This window comes from Candoia aspera, chromosome 2 (assembly GCF_035149785.1).
Source record: "Candoia aspera isolate rCanAsp1 chromosome 2, rCanAsp1.hap2, whole genome shotgun sequence".
NCBI lineage: Eukaryota > Metazoa > Chordata > Lepidosauria > Squamata > Boidae > Candoia > Candoia aspera.
Genome location: NC_086154.1, coordinates 146465555 through 146486659, shown reverse-complemented (window position 1 = coordinate 146486659; position 21105 = coordinate 146465555). Strand labels below are relative to the sequence as shown.

General features: G+C 43.4%; 2 protein-coding genes across 5 annotated transcripts in view; one reads left to right on the top strand and one right to left on the bottom strand.

Annotated features, from left to right (window-relative positions):
• The window catches only part of LOC134490780 (ER membrane protein complex subunit 3-like), a 66395-nt gene extending 58962 nt beyond the window's left edge, over positions 1-7433 (top strand). The window contains exon 9 of the transcript XR_010067246.1: positions 7421-7433. The gene's annotated coding sequence lies outside the window, so the exon portion shown is untranslated. The remainder of the gene's footprint in view (positions 1-7420) is intronic.
• The window catches only part of CDK16 (cyclin dependent kinase 16), a 58865-nt gene that overhangs the window by 22266 nt on the left and 15494 nt on the right, over positions 1-21105 (bottom strand). For 2 of the 4 annotated variants that reach the window (XM_063294052.1, XM_063294049.1), the window contains exons 2-4: positions 6622-6764; positions 3822-3962; positions 1584-1717 (exon numbers count right to left, since the gene is read on the bottom strand). In XM_063294052.1, the coding sequence (XP_063150122.1) occupies positions 1584-1717; positions 3822-3962; positions 6622-6739 (393 nt within the window). In that variant the 5' untranslated portion in view covers positions 6740-6764. The remainder of the gene's footprint in view (positions 1-1583; positions 1718-3821; positions 3963-6621; positions 6765-21105) is intronic. The other 2 variants (XM_063294050.1, XM_063294053.1) reach the window with 2 other exon arrangements.

Sequence of the window (21105 nt, the reverse complement as noted above, 5' to 3'; positions counted from 1 at the left end):
GGATGGACAGGCAGACAGATAGTAAAAGAAAATGCACAGGCTAGAAGTACAGCAGACTGACTGGAGAAGAAGAGTCTCCAGTTCCTCCTGCACCAGTCCGATGCAAAAAAGCAAGGCCGCCTCTTCTTTAGCCAGTCTGGAATCTAAGCAAGTTCACAAAAAAAGGATGGGGACTCTCTTTTCCTCCCACTTTCCCATTATTCACTGGTGTGGAATTTGAAGACACCACTGATGATCAGGCACGTTTAAATGCAAGACTGAATTTGCTACAACTATTGAGGGATAAAGCTTGTAAACTAGGACGGGCAACCCATGCCTCTAGTGCAGTGTTTCCCAACCTTGGAACTTTAAGATGTGTGGACTTCAATTCCCAGAATTCCCCAGCCAGCATGCTGGCTGGGGGATTCTGGGAGTTGAAGCCCACACATCTTAAAGTTCCCAAGGTTGAGAAACAAACACTGCTCTAGTGTAAGAGCTGGCTCTGCGACTGAGAAGGATCAAGTGAAAACCACTGTGAAAACCACCCACACTGCTGCAGCCTCCCCCTTTATCAGAGAAGACACCCACTTCCTCTCCAGGCCACTGTGAGGTGAACAACTCAAGAGAGTCCATCTCCTAAGATACACATACATCTATTGGTTCTAAACTGAAAATACTGTATTTCACTTGCATGAATTCTTGCCTACTTCCACCCTAAAAAATCTTGTTAAGGAACATTCTGTAAGTGCTTGGGAGTGGAGGGGACGGGGAATCACTTTCAGTGGTAGCTCCCAAAAGTCTGACACTGGGCCACCCACAGATCTATTAACTTCTTTAAGGTCCCCTGGAGATTATGCCATCAAATTCAGTGACAAATCACTCATTATACAGTTGCAATTTCCTGTCATTTGTCAAAAAGAAAAAAATGAGAAAAAAGCATTTGGAATAGTTTTTGTTTTGCTTTGTTTTTTGTCCTTGAGTCACTCTTCAACTTCTGGTGACTGCCCTGGACTAGTCCCTGCTGTTTTCTTGGCAAGGTTTTTTGGAAGTGGTTTGCCCTGGCCTGCTTCCTAGTGCTAAGAGAGAGGGACCAGCCCTAAGTCACCCAGCTGGTTTTGCGTAGGTAGGGGCTTCCTGTGCTATAACAAAGCTATACTGGATTTCAAAGAAGTCACAAGGAAGGATCAAGTACTACTGAGTGGTTAGGCTCACAGTATGTTAAATCCTGTATCTGGGTTAACAACATAGTTTCTGTACTCACATAACATACTAGGCACAAATAAACTATATTATGAACCACTAACGAATCAACCCCAGTTTAATTTAGACTAGCATGCAGTGCAAACCTGGCTACAAGGTCTGTGCAGAATCTCTGCATTATCAAATGTTTGTCCTACTTTATCTGAGGTTACTTGGGGTAGCCTTTGCATTCCCTAACCACTGAAGTTTACTTTGGGGAGTAAAGGAAAGAGAATGTAACTTGAGAAGCAAGGCATCTTTCTTTATTCCTTTCACATCTCTCCATACAAAAACAGCCCATTATAAAGGGACACCCTGTTCCCACCTTAACTGTCCTCCATCATTAGCAGCCAGCACCCACATACCTCAGTGGAGATCTTGCGCGTTGGGTTATTCCGCATGCGCACTCGGACTGGAGACTGCACCTCATCTGATGATGTTCCTGATGCCTGATCACTCTCACCATCCGAACCCATCTTGAGGTCTTCATGAACAATTTCTGCACCAAGGAGAAATGCAGATCAAGACACAGTGGGCATAGAGAACTCACCCAATTCCCTCTAATATTTTTAAAGGAAGGAAGCAAAGGATCAGCCCAATGTGTTCGAACTAGTCCCCCCATCATTCCCAGGCCACTGGCCATGCTTACTGGAAATTGCAGTCCTATTACAATTGGTGGGCACTCATTGGGAGATGGCTGCTGTCAACCCTTCCTTCAGTTTGAAATCATTTTATGACTGTTGCACACAGAGCAAATGCAACTCTGAATTTTCTTCTTGGCAATCTCAATACCAACTCTCCAGAAGGTTTAGACGTGCTGCCACCAGGAGTACCTTCCCAAAGAAGACTAAGACTAGGTCTATACATGGAGCAGACTGAGATGGTAGACTGGACTTCATTACTTTAAACTGATTACAATTTTAAGAGCTTCCCTGAAAATAAAAAGCTGCCACAACATGTAAGACCCTTTGTTAGACCTTCCCTCTTCCATGTAGTTGTTCTTTACTAGCAAGTTCTGCATTCTACTCAGCTGTCTTACTCAGCTGCATGGGTTTACCCAGGGTCATAAAATGGGATAACGTGTTCTGATCTCCCTCTCATCACTTAATTCCCTAATTTAATAACCACTTCCACTAACATGGTTTGATTAGCTGTATTACTTATAGTCATGTTGATATCATCATCTCATATAAAAAGTCCTCTACATGTCCAGTATAATACTTAAGTATGTAACAATCAAAGTATGTAACACTTTGGGCCTGCCTTCTTCAACATGATGCTCTCAAGATATGATAGCATCATCCATCCTCCCCAGCCAGCACTGGGCACTGGAAAGTGTAGCCCAGCACATCTAGAGAGCACCAGATTTGGGAAAGTTGCTCTCGGAATGGGATCACGTTGGCTCTCTGATTCTGTGTATCTTTTTCAAGGCACCATGAACCTTAAGATCTGCTTCAGTATCTTTTAAAATCGGTATATGTTGAGTTCATGTCGGTGATATTCTCAAGAACCCAAAGCAATCTTTTCTGGCCTAATGCTGTCCAGATGCGTGTGGACTGTAACTCCCAAAATTCCCAGCCTCCATAGCCATTGTTATATGCTGTAAGCCACCCAGACTCTTTTTGGAGTCAGGCAACCTCAAAACCCAATAAATTAAATTAAATTGTAGTTCAACACCTCTGGAAGCTACCTGGTTGGGAAAGGCTGATTTAGAAGGACAGGAAATCACTTTATACTGAGTAAGGCCACTGGTCCAACTGCTCAGCACTGTCTAGAGAGCACCAATTAGCACAAGCTCTTCTGGATTTCAAGCCAAATTCTTCCCTCACATTCCAATCCAATTCTGATATGGGAAACGGTCTTCCTGAAGGCCTTAAAATTAGCAAGGGGAGTATCACAGCTAGATGCACTGTCAGTAAGTCATGGGAACAAGTGTGTTTTCCACTAAACGAGGGTGGCTTATGAAAGGATTCTAACTTTATTGCTAAAGCACCTCAGTGTTTCATATCTCACAGAAGATTGTGCTACTCAATTTCTGCTCAAAACCATCCTATACCAGAGAATGTGCCTAGCACAAGCTGGACGTGTGGAGGGCACTTAGAATAGCCCTGGAAAAATAATTAATAAAAAAGTAGAAATTACATAACGGTTCACACATTATGCTAAGTCAGGATTCTGAACCAAAGTTGCTGGAAAAAGCCACATTTAGCTTTACGTGTAACACTTGCTGTAATAAGAGTTCCACATATTGGGCTAACAAATCATATTATCCGTTAGCATAGTGAGTGAGACCAGCCAGAACCAAGCGCACAGATGATGCACTGGATAAGGCCAAGGTCAATTTCTCTCCAAGGGAGACACAGAAATCAGAGACTCCAGCTTCCTTACCAACCTCCTCTTGGAGCAGAAATGCAAGACCCAGGGCTCCCCAGAGTCCTTGCTCAAGGGATTCCTAGCTCAGCTTGACACAAGAGGCGCAGGTGCATACACAAGTTAACTGGGACTCCAAAAAGCCCCTCTTGAAGCCAGACTGGCCTGGCTTGTGGCCTCAGCCCACAATGGGGAGCCCTTACTGGCAGCACAGTGGGAGGTGCGATAGTCACCTAATCGGGCGGTGTGGCCGAGGTGAGAGCTCAGGCTGCGGCTGACGGCCAGGCGGGGCCTGCGGAAGGAGCCTGCGTAGTGGTGCAGGAAGGCGTGAACGCTGCGGGAGGTGCTGGGACGCACACTCTTCACTGTGGGGCCTGGGGGGCAGGAGAGGGAGGGGAGGAGGAAAGCCCACAGACAGACAGTTGGGAGGGAGGGATATGGGAGGTGCAGGAAGAATGGAGGGGGACACAGGTGGCCGGGGAACGTGGGTGGCGTGGGGACAGGGAAGAACAGGACATCAGCAAGAGGGGAGAAGGGGAGTGGTAGGAGGGGAAACACCAGTGAGAAGCAGAAGTAGCAGCAGCAGCAGCAGAGGGGGAAAGAAGGTGGGATCCCAGGAAATGGAACACCAGAAGAAGAATATCCATCACCACCCACCACAAAGAAGGGGAAGTATAAACAGGGAGAGGGAGGGTGAAGGGGAGACGAGGGGGAGCCCCAAGCAACATCCCAAAGGGAACGACATGGAAAAGACAGGCGCACCAAAGAGAGGAAAGGAAGAGAGGAAATCGAGCAAACAGCCACGCAGTAGCGAAACCAAAGGCGTGGGGGGCAGACAGTGGCCACCACACAAGCGAAGGGATTGATGCCGCCACAGAGGGAGGGAGGCCAATATAAGACAGAAAGACGAAAAGAACAAGAAAAAAAAAGAGAAATATGAAGGAAGGAAGGAGGAACAAAACACAAATCAAAGCAGAATGGAAATCAAACTCAAAAGAGAGCCCTCAGCCGAGAGGCAGGATTGGGGATATAATGGAAAGACAGACTTACCTGAGTGGGAGAACCTTCTCCCTTACCGTGGTGGTAACTGGCGACATCCCCCCCCACAACATACTTTTGAAACTGGAATATTTATAGTGCAACAAGGAGCACTGATGGTTTGCTGCACTGTCTCAAATCCCCGAATATGTCTTCTGGGGTACCTTTTCATGAGTTTAGCAGATTCTTCAGAATCTCAGCTGCAGTCTTAAAAAGGAAGGGCCAATATTCCAGTCCTCACTATTACAGATAGCCTTGACACAGCAAAGGCAGGATGGGTTGAGTAGTCCACAGTGGATTTCCAGATGTCCATTCTCCTGGACCATGCCCCTGGCTATTTTTTATCGCAACAGAAACAGCTTAAGTCACACTCACTGCTTCCACCAGCACTAATGCTCAGGGTGGGAGTCAGAACTGCTTCCTATCCTAAGCCCTCCTCTGTATCCATCCAACATAAAAATCTCTTCCTTATTTTCTGCTATTCATGAGTTTAGGATGGTGAAAACAGGAACCCCATGCTGGCAGCTAGTGAGAGAGAAACAGGAGGACTGTTGAAGCATCCTCTTCACCTCCATTACCATAATTTTTCACCACCATTACTGTAGCCTAGGCAGTCCAGTTCTGTAGATAAACCAGTATCAGTTTCAGAGTTGGGCGGAAGGGCCCTCCAAGCTGTATAGAATTATCCAGCCATTTGCACAGGAAGTTGCTAAAACTCTTTGAAAAGCATTCTGCTGGGCGTGCCTGTTCTACAGAAAAAGGGCACATTTGTGTCTTTTTAACACACAACGGTCCCATCTTAAGCCAAGGAAGGCCTGCCAATGTTCAAGAAGTCAGGGCCCACAATTCTGCCTCCTAATCTTCCAGAGGGCTTCAGGAAGTTGTCTGTCTTTTGGAATTGGGATGGGGATGGGGGGGTGTTCAATGGTGGGAATGGAAGGCCTCTAGGAAGCAAACCAATCCCTTCTCCTTAAATCTCCAAATGCCAGTTTGAAAGCAGCCCCCAAATTGCCATTTAGCTGGTTTTCAGGTAAGAGAGTTAAAGGTGAGAGTGTGAGTGATCTGCATCCCAGATGCCTCCTGCTTCAGTTCCCGTCCTTCAAACTGAAAATAATCCCCCCCCCTCCACCAAGTTAAAATAATGTAATTTTCAGCCTTTCTAAAAGGCATCTTGTTAGGGATGCTACTCAGGTTTGCAACTCATTTGCTGTAACAAACTGCCATCACACTTCCATATGAGTGTGTGTGTGTATGTGCGTGTGTGTGTGTGCAAGAGAGAGAGAATGTGCATGCATGTTGTATAAATTTCAGCATTAGAAATGTGCTTTTTCAAGAATATTTTGAGTATAAAGGGCAACCATCATATTCTGTCCTGGATGCCCCACTCCAAAATGCATTCTTGACTATTTGAACACCATTCCTCATCTCAGTCTGCTGCACGATCCGTGATGGGGGCTACCTCCAAAGACAGCCCAGAAGCTTTGCTGAGTACAAGGAGCCCCTGCCCAGAGTTTGAACAAGGCCAGGAAGTCAGAAAACATTCCTCCAACTTTGTGCCAACTCCTGGCTGCCCAGAAGCTTCCATTCCTAATCCAAAATGCTAGTTTTAATTTTTGAAGCACTAAATACCTGGGGACCTGATTATCTGAAAGATCAGCCCCTTCCCTATAAATTTGTCTATTTGGAACTTTCTAGGTCCATCTGCCGTTGCATAACAGCAAGTCCTTTTGGTGCAGAAGTTCAGGCAAGTAGCAAAAAACATTCTGGTTCCTTCAACTGAATTAGTAAGAGGGGCTTCCAATCAAAGGAGTTTTGCCAAGCACTCTGTGACCTCACTGCTACAGCCACTATCCCTTGTATGTGATCAAAGCCTTTTTGCATGCTTCTCTGTAAGGGAACAGCCAAGAAAAGCAATTTAAAACTACTATAAGTAAATCAGAAAAAAATATCTGCTATCAGTTCTCCCTCCAACAGATGGTCAAGGAGGGAACTCACCATTATCACTGCTGTTGTTCTCCTCTATATTGATGGGTTCATTGAGGTTTTTCTCTACAGTTCGGCTCCCCCGCAGTGTCATGGACAGCTGCCTCTTGATCTTCTTCATCCGATCCATGATGGGGAAATGGCTGGAGTCACTGCTGAAGGTATGGGGTAAGGAAAGATTATACAGTGTGTTAAACAGGCAATTTTTATTTGGTATACAATACATCAGATGTAACAAAACTGATGCAGCATTAGACTGCAGCTCAGATTCTTAGTCAAACAGTGGCTGGTAAAAAATTCAAATGCATGCCACCAACTAAAATGGCCAGAAAAATAAAGTGAATCATGAAGGTTCCTCCAAAATGCAAGGATAGCTCTTGGAGACTTTCACGTGTTCTCCACATAGGTCATACGATTTTTAAACTATATTTTTAAATACATGAAATACATCTATACAAGACTGCATATTCTGATGTCTAGAAGGTTACAGCCAAATATATGACTAGTGATTTCAAACCAACATGAAATCCCTTACTTTACTTGACCCCCAAGCTGTATAATTCAAGAATAAGCAACCTATGGTTCCAGCAGCTCCATGCAGCTTGATCAAAGGTGCCATAGACTCTTCTGTATCCTTTTCCGTTACAGATTCATCTTCCATGTTTTTTTTCCTTTCTATGCACTCCTCTGGAGAACTTCCCTTTTCATGTCTCAACCACCACTTCCTAGTCTACAACCTGTATTCCTTGGCTTCCCTGGCTTCACCTTAGTTGGGCTCATCCTTCTTCTATCCCTCCATCCCTAGATCTACCTGCTCATCCCCCTTCTAGGCTCTGACCAGCTCTTCTGGCCATTTGTCCTCCTATGATAGTAAAACATGACAGCCAATCACTGCCAGAAACTACAGAAGCACCAGCAGCACAACCACTGCAAATTCCCAGCACCAGTACCATGTAGTGATACAAATAAACATATGATTTTAATTTTTAAAGAGATGTAAGAACAATAAAATAAATGGCTGCTTCCTGTATTCTGAAGGTAAGTGCAGGCAAGAATGGCAGAGGAATCACTCACAGAACCAAGAGCAAGCTGTTCATCACAATTAAACTAGGGCAGAGCACAGCAAACATAATACACAACAACACTACGGAATTCACCATTGTACAGCTATCTACAATGGGGATTAGGTAGCTCCATAAAGAATAAGATTGGCAGTAGCTACTAATCACAGTGGCTGTACAGTACCTCCAGTACAGAAGCTGGTATCTCAATATTTGTTCCTAGGGGAAAAGGGAGGGAGAACTATTAAACTTGTGTCCTTGAGTTATTTATAAAAATAATAAAGGCAGGATAGAAAAATACGTACGTACGTACGTACGTACATACATACTTAAGGGGTTCCTGGAAGCATCTGGTTACCTACTGTGGGAACAGAGCACATTACCAAAGTGGACTTTGGTATGATCTAACAGATTTCTTGTTGTGTCTTCCAAAAGAAAAAGAACATGTGAAAATCCAGGAACATAGCAAGACTTTTTTTTCTTCTCATGGTGACCATCTTGTTTGAACGAGCAGGTGGATGGCAGAAGCAGCAGAGCTTACCCTTGGTGACCAAAGAGCCTCTCCTTAGCTGTTCACACTTTTGTCCACTGTGCTTTCTCTGTTCCACCTAGATCCATTTTCAATATATAATCACCAATTTTGAGAGTGGCTGAGGAGATGCAAGAAGGTTCCTCAGCCTCATGACTTTTACTGGCTTCCACAAAACTGAGACAATGTCCCTCTTCCAGGTAAAAACAGCTAACACTGGAGCTTAACACCAAAAATTCTCTCCTTTACTGTCTCCAAGAAAGTCAGTCAAAATGAAATGAAATGGAGAAATTCCCCACTGTGCTGCCCCTTAAGCACCCCACTCTTTTCACCCAAATCCAGAGGAAGTGAAGGATCTAGAAAAGAGCAGAATATAGAATGCAGAGGCAACCAGCTTTTGTATTCTTAAGAGCCACTCTGTCCTCCAAACAGGAGAGAATTCAGGAAGCCAAAACAAGCCTAGTTGGAATGGCCTTACAGCCAGAACTCAACAGGCAATCTGTTTTTATAGTAACAAATCATTAAATGGCAGGAGGCATAATGGACGGAAGAACAAGCATACTTCCTGAAAGGTAAACTCAAGTAGAGCTTGCTGGGGAGGCAATCTCACCACGTTTTTGCCTCAAAAAAGAAATAATGAGCAATGTGTTTTTTTCATATCTCAACTTAAATGTGATAAACCCATAGGACACCAGGGGATAATGTGCTGACATCAAAGGCAACGTATCAACCATCCGCTGGACACCCTAGAGAACTGAACAAACTAACAATAAAATAGTCAATGGCCTGAGGATAGGACTAGTTCCTGAGATACCTGCCAGGGACTAGATAACACCAATAGATGGCCATCCACCCTTCCCAGAGCCTCTGCTCTCAGAGCTAATTATTTAGTGATGAAGGAAAAAACTATGTGTGCCTCAAAGGTGCAGTCTCAGTTCCCGTGGCATGACACACAGGGCTGTCCCTACAAAAAGGGAGAAGCAACTTTCTCAGAAGGCAGAGCTAGGTGGAGACACAGAATGGTAGTGAAGCATGGAAGGAGAGAGCTCTGTGTACTTTGTGGCCTGCCCTGTATCCCAGTTAGCCAGTTGCCCTCAGGCACACTGGAGAATGTTGTACAGCCAGTTTCGTTATGTGGAATTGGGCCTAGACAAGTGAGACCCAAGAGCTATTCCAAATCTGCAGCTTCCAGAAGCTCCTCTGCAATGCACAGAGTTTATCTAGCACATGGTAGGGTTTCTAAGGTAACAAACTGATAGGAGAAGGGCTTTCTGGCAGCAGCAGGTTTGGATTCCACCATTCTCAGGCATCAAAGAGGAATGTGTTTGATGGACTTCCTGCACATACATGTCAGGGAGGAAAAGAAGAAAAAGAATCCTTCCTCCCTCCCTCCCTCCCTTCCTTCCTCCTTCCTTCCTCCCTTCCTTCCTCCTTCCTTCCTCCTTCCTTCCTCCCTTCCTTCCTCCTTCCTTCCTCCCTCCCTTCCTCCTTCCTCCCTCCCTCCCTCCCTCCCTTCCTCCTCCCTCCTTCCTTCCTTCCTCCTCCCTTCCTCCTTCCTCCCTTTCTTCCTCCTTCCTCCTTCCTCCCTCCCTCCCTTCCTCCTCCCTCCCTCCCTCCCTTCCTTCCTCCCTTCCTTCCTTCCTTCCTCCTTCCTTCCTCCCCCCTCCCCCCTCCCTCCCTCCCTCCCTTCCTTCCTTCCTTCCTTCCATGTGTGTCATGCGTATCACTATATTTGGATCTGGGAAAATGTTCTGCCCTGGCTCATTGTGGCTAACAATACAATTATCATAATTCATGCTAAGCACGTAATTTGAAGGGTGTGAGTCCCTGCACATCATGCAGAAAGCCTCCCTTCCCCATCTGTGACATACTGAGGAAAGGCAGGATGACTTCATCTAAGGCTTGAACCAGCCACGTTTGGTCACAAACCGAGTTTGGAGGTATTTCTTGCTCTCGTCTACTTCTTGAGCATTCTCTGATGAACGGTGGAGACTAAATTGAGCACAAAGAACTGTAGTGTGTTAGGAAACTGCCCAGTCGAGCCATGCAGTTCACAGATGGGATCCAAACCCAGCTAAGAAGCGTAGGAAATGGATCTGTTCAAGGCCACAATTTATCAAAAGTGGAAAAAGCTCTCACTCTTCACAATGTGGCCTAGGTACAACTTGGACAACTCTAACATCAGAAAGCCTTCAATCCCCACCACCACATTTTGCTACAAAGTGGCTGTGACATTCATGGTATTGGCCATTTATTGCACAAAGTGCTACAGCTGCTTGTAAACAGAACTAATGACCCCCCCATTTAATACTCTTGTGCATTTACTGTCTTTCCTACAGCAGACTTGCAAAATGCTATAACCTACCAAGACAAGCCCAGCCCATCATCCATGTACAATGGCTAATGATTTATTCAACTGCCTCCCCATGTTTCATTACCGCAGGCAGACAACAGCAAAAAACCACCAGATTTATTTATATACTCCACTGCAGCCTAGGTACCCATCAGACTAGCCTGGCCCACACTTGTTCCTTGATTGAGTAGCAATCACCAGGGGAAGCTTCTCACTGCAAGGAAATGAACATGATCACATACTTATGCCTGTTGTTAAAACTGCAGCTGCAAGGGGTGTGCAAAACATTTCAAATTCAAAATGGCTCAAGCTCACAACCCTCAGATTCGAGTTCAGAACACACACTGGAAGTAAGAAATAGGGAATTCTAACCGTTTCAAGCTCAACACATTCGAAACATTTTGCACATCCTTAGTTTTTAAAAAGCCCTCATTTGGGATTATCAGCACAGCCCCTTTGCATGTTGGTATAAAACACTGTCATTTGTAAATATTCAGTAAGGCGAGCTTTTCAGTTGTATATACTGAGTGATAAAATGTGACACTGAAACTCAAAACTCCAGCCACTCAGTTAAGCAGACCCCTGGGATCATGATATACAGTTTGCCTTCCATGACCTGGAGCCCTATATATGTGTTACATTCCAACTCCAAGTATCCTCAACCTGCATGGTCATTGTAGAAGACCGATAAAGCAAATAAACACACACATTTTAAATTTTAAGTATGTATATTTGGCATAAACAATACTCAGCACAACCCATAAACTATGTATAAATAGCAGTCCTATTTTGAGAGGAATTTGAACAGACAGCTTGAACATTAAGGATGTAAGTTACAATATTGAATGGCTTAAGCATTAGATACATTATAGTTTTGTGCCTTCTAACCTTGAGCTCCTGAAAGAAAGGCAGGACATCAGTCTGATAAATCCATACCTTTAAGGATAATGCTCGGGATCGGAAGAAGGCAATCTGATTTTGCTGAATACTAACAATGCTGGAAAGGGAGATTAATGCTCACTTCCGGACTACTTCATATATTTTGCCTCCCACTTCTTTTCCAGCCAGCTCAGGGTGGGAACAGTTGGGGACTTCTACCCAAGTTTGCCCAATTACCCCCCTTGGTTATGTCCCTGCCAGGCCTGACATCCTTGAGTCAAAAAGATTTGACAACCTGGGAGCCCAGGGTTATGAGGCAGGCAGCAAGCAGCGGATGGGCTGTGAGTGAAGATGACATCCTTCGCCTCCGTTTGTCACTCCATGTTACGGAAGAACAGGAGAAGCCTTCATTAGCCTTGGGATAATTTTAGGATGTAGAGCTCTTGCCACCAGCACCAGCACCCCCACCAGGAAATGTATACAGGAGATATAGCAGTGATGTTACCCAGTGGGGTGGGTCCAAAATTTCCAGTCCTTCTCTGGAAGCATTTGGGTTTGAGCGGGTATACAAAATAAGTGTATTTTGCTCCCTATTTCTTCAGAAAAGAAAAGAAAAATTTGTGTCACCAAATTTTGATGGCATGATCAGGGGGAGCCCTTGGCTAGAGGCCACATGTGGCCTATGGGTTGTCCACCATTAGCCTACAGATCAGACAGCAGCTCTCTGAAGTTTCAGGTAGGGGTTTTTGTCAGCACCACACGATTTCTGCCAAGGCTTCACAGCTGTTTTATACCCTTTCCCAATAACAGTGATGAAGCCAGCTCACAGCAACAAGTCCTGTTAAGCTACAGTCCTTTCTGCCCCACAACCACCTACCAACAAGGATTCGCAGTATATAGTCTAGCCCTTCACCTTTCAGACCCACAGATGTTATAACTGATGTATTTGTCTTGGGTCACAATTATGTTGGGATTTGCACAGTACATCACACTAATCCATGGTTTATTTAACCACGTTTGCCAAAGAATTCCTATTAAGCGAGAGTTAATAGGCAATCCGCCCACATACAATTACAGAGTGAAGCAACTAGCAGTTCCAGAGGTCTCTGTCTCAGATGCGATTAGCATTCCTTCCCACTTTTATCAGAACAAGTAATCTGGTCAGCCTAGTCCTCTGATAAGCAGATCCAGTCCTTGACTCTTTGTTTGAGAGAGGCTGAGGAAGGAAAATAAATGTAAGAATTGCCACTTCTGATGTTTTGTCAAGCTCAGCTCAGAGGGCAAAAGATGAAGAGGGACAGATATCCAACAGTGGTCTTCATAGAGGACAGTCATTCATTCATTCATTCATTCATTCATTCTTCGAATTTAGCTACCACCCATCTCACTTAAAGAGCAACTCATCTCACTCAAAGAGCGATTTACCCCACCTGTCTCTGGAATGACAACAATAAGGTATCAGCCTCAATTATTTCAATTAAATATAATTTATTAATTTAGCATCCATTTATAATATAAAGTCAAACCATGGTGCCCGCCACTTGAAAAGACTGGCAACACAACAATCCTTGACATATGCTCCAAGGGGACCATAGGATCACATCTGTGAAGTGCCAAATGGGTAGGGGGTGAGAGGTAGAGAGAGAGAAGTTGGATTCACACATTATGCTAAAACCGTAATTTTGTTTGCCTACATGTATTTGCATGATTCAAGAGACCATGGTTGAGCAAATCATGATTCAGCACAATAACCAGGTCATTACATGTGCAAGTATCTTGGTAACTGTCCTCCACAAATCCTAGGCTTTGCTTTTAGCCTAGGCACTGAAGTACTACTGTATCTAATGTGTAACTCTAGTTCTCAAAGGTACAAACATAGGCCCCAGATAATAGAAGAACCAAAAGTGGGTAAGAATTCAAACCACTTTTAAAAGCATATGAATACAGTGTTTATCCTGCTGACTCAGTCTACACCTGAGTGGTTCAGCATACCACCTCTGACAACGATAAGGCCCAATGATAATGGCCATCTCTTCTTGTGTATCTCAAGATCTGCTGCTCAGGCGTAAATACATATGTGCATGCATGCATTATATGTGTGTGTGACAGAGTGAAAGTGTGTATGCTTTCTATACGAAGAAGATGCTATTTCACTCTTGCAGCTGTAAGATACATTCTCTATCAACAGCTTACAAATCTGTCTATTTTTAAAAGCTCTCTGTAGATTGATTTACATATGCAGCAGAATGTGGTCACTTAACACTGCCAATGTATCACCACAGTATTATTAATGCTCACCATGCAGAAAAAAAAACCCCTGCCAATTAAAAAAAAGCTAGGACAGTGAAGAGTGATACGACTTGCAAAAGTATGACCTCACAATAATATTGACCAACGGAATATGATGTAGTACTTCTTTCTGTGATGTCACAGTTTCCTACTTCTAGATATATTTTCGAAGATTTTGCCTACCTGTACCATAGACGCATAATAGGTCTACCCCGCTTTTCTTTTTTAAGGCAAACATTCCCTTAAGTCAAATTTGACTCTTGGGAGATTACATCCCCGCAGTGTTCTTGGCAGTCAACAGTGATACCACTCTCTTATTCCAGGTTTTTTTTCATCTTCTCAGCCTCAAATTTTCAGGTGGTTCTTCATCCAAGCACTAATAAAGGCTAACCCTGCTTAGCTTCTGAAATTGGCTAGGTTCTGTCACCAGCTGAGATATGCTGTTTTAATCCACCCCAAACAATCCTGGGGGTGATATTTTGGTGAGAATAATGTTTGAAATTCTCCATAAAGGCCATTAGTGCATTCTGCTTCATCAAAGCATAATCCTCAAAATTTGCTGGGGGAGAGTGAATGGCTGTTAAACTGTGGCATGAATGAGCCCTAAGGTCAGGATTGGGACACACATGGCCTATCAATGCTGCTGATTTACAACTCCCATCAACCCCTTGACCAACAGTGAGGATTGTGGGGAAACAGCTCAGTAACATTTAGAAGGATGTAGATTCCTCGCCAATGCCTTACACAACTGAGCATTCCAAGTGGCATCTCCCACACCCCAGTTTACATGGTACAATGCAGTCACTGTCTTGTGGTTAAAAATCCAACCTAAACTAATGGTTATTCCAGCATATGATAGTCAACTTGTTTAAATAATAATAATAATAATTATTATTATTATTATCATCATTGTGTGTCTTGAACTTCATGTGGCCACTTACACAGCAAATCTTATTCACATTAACCTCCATGGAATTTATCATCAGACTCAGAAGGAAACAAACCTTTCTCAGCTACCAAAACTAATTAGGCTATAGGAAGACCTAATTAAAAAACACACATACACATACACGCCCCCTTCATTACATATGGGCATTGCATTTGAATTCTGATGTCAGTTCCATCAGGATTCTCCAAGCTGCACTCAGAGCAACCACATGCAAGGAAATGTTATTTTCAGAATCATATTTGTGACCAAGAGAAACTTGGAAATGTACTTGTTTTACTTTTATGCAAGACCTTTTGAAGTTCACTGCTACCGCTCATGATCTGTAAACAATTTTCTGCATGCCACCTTGCAGAAGATGCCACTTAGCCACCAATAACAAACCTCATTCTTTTTAGTTGTGCTTTAAATCAGAAACAAGAAGACCAAAGCAGATGTGGGAGTTCGTTTTGGAGGAATGAGTGAAACAGACTTTGATTGGCAAGCATTGCGGGCCAAATGAAGGCATTACTGTAGGAAAGAGCTGAACTGGACAGTTCTTCCAACTTAAAAACAACCATTCTCAGGCAACACCACAAAAGGGACTTGAGCAGGCTTCCTGTTCAATATTTGACATGCAAGCAGCTCTTGACTAGAAATGTTGATTAGATAAGCAAGTCTAATAGTTTTATTTCTTTGCAAATACAGATTTCCTCGAAAAGTTTGACTGCCACTTTGATTGCTTTCTAGTAGAAAAGCAAAATAGAAATATTTGAAATAAATGGGGGGGGGGACCAGGATAAACTGGGAGAGTATTTAGGTCTCTCCTGTTTGTAATTCAAAAAATCAGCCCCAGAGCCTGGAAACTCTGCCTCAGCAGCCTAATTTCATGATTACAGCCTATTCTGCAAGTCAATATGCAAAACTTTTTGCAAAAGATTAAAACAAGTGGCAGGAATTTCAGCACTCAAGTTTTTAGTGGTCTCATGCAGTTAGCAAACGCAAGGTTCACAAGTATTTTGCTATTCTTCTGCAAATAGTGCTGGTCTTTCAATATAAGGGATAGAATTATGGATACTGTATGTGATTGGAGGCAGAAGCCATCTTGTGATAGGAACACACGGACATTTGGAAATAATGACACACATTTAGGAACATGAATAGTCCAGTCTCCTTTCATCAAAGTACATGCATTCAAAATCTAGTCCTGGAATGTAAGTCAATGGAAATCAGCCTCTACAGCCACATGCCCTAATCTGGTGTGCTTTGCATGAGGGCCTACTGACCATTTGTCATACAATCAGATATATCTTTATTACGGACACTGATCAGAATATACCATTGATCGTAGTAGCTAGGAATTTAAGGAGCTGTAATCCCCAAACATTTGGAGGTCACTAGTACTTTGGATTTGTAAAGGATCTATGCAAAACATCAAGCATGAATTCCTCCTTTCCCAGAAAACAACCTTTCATTTTGTTTTGCTTTCACTCAAGAAATCTGACATAGCTACGATGGATAGGCTGCTTAAAATTTCTAGTGGTGATGATTCAGAGCTCTGCATGCCTAATGATAACAATATTTAATTAATTAATTAATTTTTATCCCACCTTTATTATTTTTATAAATAACTCAAGGCAGCAAACATACCTAATACTCCCTCCTCTTCCTATTTTCCCCACAACAACCCTGTGAGGTGAGTTGGGCTGAGATAGAGTGACTGGCCCAAGGTCACCCAGCCGGCCTTCAGGCCTAAGGCAGGACTAGAACTCTCAGTTGCCTGGCTTCTAGCCCAGCACCTTAACCAAATAATATCTATTAGAAATAATTTGATATTTTTAGATCATCTGTGGACTTTAAGGGTGGAAATGGAATAGTTTACCTCCTACAGACTTCCCAATCTCATTCTCATACTCAATTTTAGGAGAACGAACAAACAACAAAAACATTTTGCCAGTGTTTGGTGGTACAATCTCAGGGTCCAGAAAGGGGGGAAGCCATATATACCCCGCGGTTGCCTCTTCCTGCTCTGAGCAATTATACCGGAGGCACCAATGTGATGCTACAGCAGACAAGAAGACTAAGAAGGCAGACCAAGAGACCCAGTGCTTCCATAACCACATGGAATAGGGCACTTCTGTTCGCTGGACTTAGAAAGGCCTCATTAGAACAGTTTCAGTTCAAAGAACACCAAACTGACAACTCAGAAAGACTTCAAAGTATTTACAAAAAGGCAAATGCTTCACTGAGCTGAAAGAATTACTGTAGTTCAGAACAGGGTGGTGGAATGTATTGGTATTTCTCAAGTATTTAAAGGGATGTAAGACACTGTGGTAGAATGGGACTTATTTATTTAGTAAATAATATTTGAAAATATTTAATATTTCAATTTAGGTGCCACCTGTCTCCAAACCGACTTGGGAGGGGAGGTCACAATAAGCAATAAAAACTTAATACAGGACAAAACAAGATGGGGTCCAATTGCTCAATACAAAAACATGGGCAAAATACCTTCAACAAGGGGCTCCCTCCAGCCTAACCCAAGGCCTGGGAGAAGGACCAGGTCGTCAGGGCCTTACAGACTATCAACAGGGTGGGAGCTGCATGGATTTCAGGGGGGAATCTTGTTCTAGAGAGCAAGCTACCTCAATCACCAAGGTAACTCTTAGCTAAACGTATGTAACACAACTTGCAAATTTAAAAGGATAACCTTGAGATTTCTGATTCTGATGTTAGCCTATCCGTTGGCAGCTCTTCTTCAGGTAAAATAGTAGTTTAGGTATGGAGAGGCTTATTATACTTTGCCTCCCATTTATTCAGAGGATCAGGTGTTTACAAACAATTTAAATAATTATTTACCAAAACAAAGGTATGAGCAGATAATATGGATATAGCTTTCTGTTTAGAAGTTCAGACCTTTATGCTTATTACAGAATGAACACTTTAGCTTCTCTTTTCATCTCTCTCTCTCTCTCTAACACATAAAGACAGGCATGTCTGTATAAACACATATGCTGATTATCTCCTTCTCCTTTCCTTTACCTATCAGCTGTCTCCCATCCTTAATATTCTTTTCTGCCTCTCTACTGAGTGTCTTCCTTAAGTCCCCTCTACTCCTCAGCTCCCCTTCCTTCTAAGGAAGTGCCCTCTTACTACTTTACTTGCCTTACACTCAAGCAACCATCTAATGTTCCATCATGGGCACCATACTGGAGTTTTCTGGGTAAGAGGTGCAAAGTGCCAACGCTCCCTCTTGAGTACATTCATGACAAAATTGCAAAACAGTGCATCTGAAGAACACATTCCTGCTCCTTTTTTATGCTGTGTAACTGCATAAAACAGGCACCTTTTAATGAATGGGATGAGCATCTGCACCATGCATATACAATACACATGTTCCCCCACCCCCATTCCATTGTGAAGAACAGCTCTCCCCAACCATGTACCTGCAAATATTTTGGGACCTAGAATTCCAACCAACAAGTCTGAAGGTTGCATCCCCAACAGGTCCACATGATGCTGGCAAAAGAAGGCAGTCCTAAACAATAATCAATTGCTTATGGACTGTAATGGATGTGGTTTTCATTATAGGTAGGCCTTGCTTAATGACCCTAATTGGGACCAGAATTTCCATCACTAAGCGATGCGGTCATTAGGTGAAGCATCGCATGACTGCACTGCTTAGCAACAGCAGTTTGGGTAGCTCCAGTTAGGGTCATCAGGCCAGGACCGTGCTGTCTTTAGGTGAGGACCTCATGCTTCTCCTGCCCTGCTACACTTGCCTCCAGCTCTCCACACCTGCCTATCTCCCCCCCATCTCTGCCCTTTTGGCTACCCTGCACTCAGCCACCCCTGCCCCATCTCGGGAAAGCCACACACAGCTTCAGGAAGAGGGTCGTGTGCGGCCAGTGGCTGCCTTGCCAGGCCAGGTGAGCTTTGTCAGCAGCAGGAGGAAGAAGAGAGTGAAGGTCAGCTGGGGGTGGTAGGGTTGGCAGGGCAGAGCGCAGGGCAGTGGGGGCAGCAGAGCACAGGGCGATGGGGGGTCAGGGCAGAACGCAGGGCAGCAGGGGTACAGGGTAGAGTGCAGGGCGATGGGTGGCCAAAAGGTCAGAGATGGGGAGAGATAGGTGCGTGGGGGAGTTGAAGCGCACCTTGTGGTTGCAAATGCAGGCAGGCTGCCAAGCACCCAAATTTTGGTCATGTGACCATGGGGGCACTGCAACAGCCATAAGTTTGAGGACCGGGCTTAAGTACCATTCGTTCAGCACTGTCCTAACTTCAAACAGTCACAGAACGAATGGTCATTGAGCGAGCACTACCTGTAGTGTGTTGTGTAGCCTCAGCCACTGTGGTTTGCAAACTGCGGCTTACTGCTTAAGTTCACAGTTGCCCAATTTCTACCAGCTTGAGGACCTTATCAAACTTTGCATGTTACATTGAGGGCTATACTCAAAAAACGAGCAGGGTGAGGATCCATTTAGGAAGGGATTTCACGCGTTTTCAGAGATGAAACGGATGAAATGGCTTACGGCTTGCACATTTTGCATCCCTAGCATACTGTATTGTGTGAATTTAGCCAGCTGGGGCTTTTTCAACAAGTTACAGCTAAATAAGCCACAATTTGGCACGTGTGAATCTAACCAGTATGTAGGATTAGTAAATGCAGTCACTAAGGCTCCTGAAAAATCATCATATCCTGGATCGGAAATACTAGAAGGTGAGCCCTCTGTAGTTCCGCTCTAAATAATGCCAGAAAAAAATGCCAGAGACAACTGAGAAAATCCATTAACAATCTTCACAAAATGGCCAGGTTGTAGCCCTTGCCTTAACCCTAAGAAAGAGCTCTTTTGTTTGTTTGTTTGTTTGTTAAATTTATATGCTGCCCATCTCACTATGGAAGTGGTGTATAAATTTAATTTAAAAATTATTAAAATTTTTATTAAATTTATACGCCACTTCCATAGTGAGATGGGCGGTGTATAAATTTAATAAACAAACAAACAAATAAACAAGCTCTTTCTTAGGGTTAAGGCAAGGTCAAAAGCCCTAGCTCACCAGTGAAAACTGCTACCAAGGAAGGTTCTAGAATTGCCTATTTGGGGAGCCTTTCAGAGAAGCTCTCCTCAGAGATGTGGTAAGCAAAGGGCAACTTGACCGTGAAAGGAAGCTTGTTAAAAATACTTTCATTTGTGCAAACTTCTATTTCTCCGTCAGGAATCTGAAATAAGGCCAAACCTCTAGAGCTACAGCTGATCAGGGAGGCCATCCTCCAGCATTTGCAGGCTCCTGGAGAAAACTGGCAACTTTATGATTCATTTTGATAGAGGTGACATTCAAGCTTGCATCCCTTGCCTTAAATTCACTGTCGTGAGATATCCTCAACCTTTTCTGGCACAGAGGAAAGGGGGAATACTTAGAGATTGGGTTAAATTCTACTCCCCAGTACAGAATACTCTGCACTTGGAGTAACAGGTCAGTAACATATTTTAAAATGGTTATACCAAATTTCTCTGGTCCTTGAACTAAAAACATCCTTTTAAATAATACATTTAAATCAAGAAGGGCAAGAAAGGTAAAAGGTCTGTATTAGAAACTGTCAGGCACCAAGGGTACATCTTCTGTTTAGAAAGGTCCCTTTGAAATGCAGGATAGATGCACTTTCTTTTCCAGTATGTGCATAATAAAACAGTACAAAGCAGGGTGTCATGCCATGCCTCCCCGCTGACCCACTCTAGTTCCCATCTGCCTTCTTCTATTTTTCATATGCAGAAAAATACACCTCAAGGAACCTTTTCATACAGGGCAGGAAGCAAAAACCACGCAGAAATTCTTTAACAAGTATTGACTTCTCCTGCAATGAGTAAAGTAGAACATATGCATCTGGGAGCAAAGGAAATAAAAATGCATTCTTTTTAAATATCAATACAAATTCTACCTCTTAAACCAAAGATTTTTTTAAAAAAAACTGAATCATAAACATTGCATTAATACAAAAGAACCATACAGAACAAGTCTGGCTTAGGGTAAGCATTATAAATGATGTGACACTACAAATTTATTCACACTTATCTGGAAATAATGTTTACTGAAATAAATGAGGCATACTTTTGACCAGGCATGCTCGTGACCAGTTACATAAAGGTTGAGCTCTGTCATATATACTGTATGTTGTATTGTTGTGGACATCCTATAAGAGCCAAAAAATAGCAAGACATCATAGCTGCTTGACTTCACGCAACATCACATTAGCCTTCCAGACCCATCCAAAGAACTCAATACGGTGATCTGGGATTCCCGATTTATCATCTGAAAGTAACAGAACCCTTCCAGATGCAGATCTCATATTATACCCTGCTCAGATACAATGCCAAGCCATTTTCTGGCCAAAGGCTGCACATGAGATTGGTTATGTCAGCGGGCACAGGAAGAACTGATAGATATACTGCATGTCAAATCACTT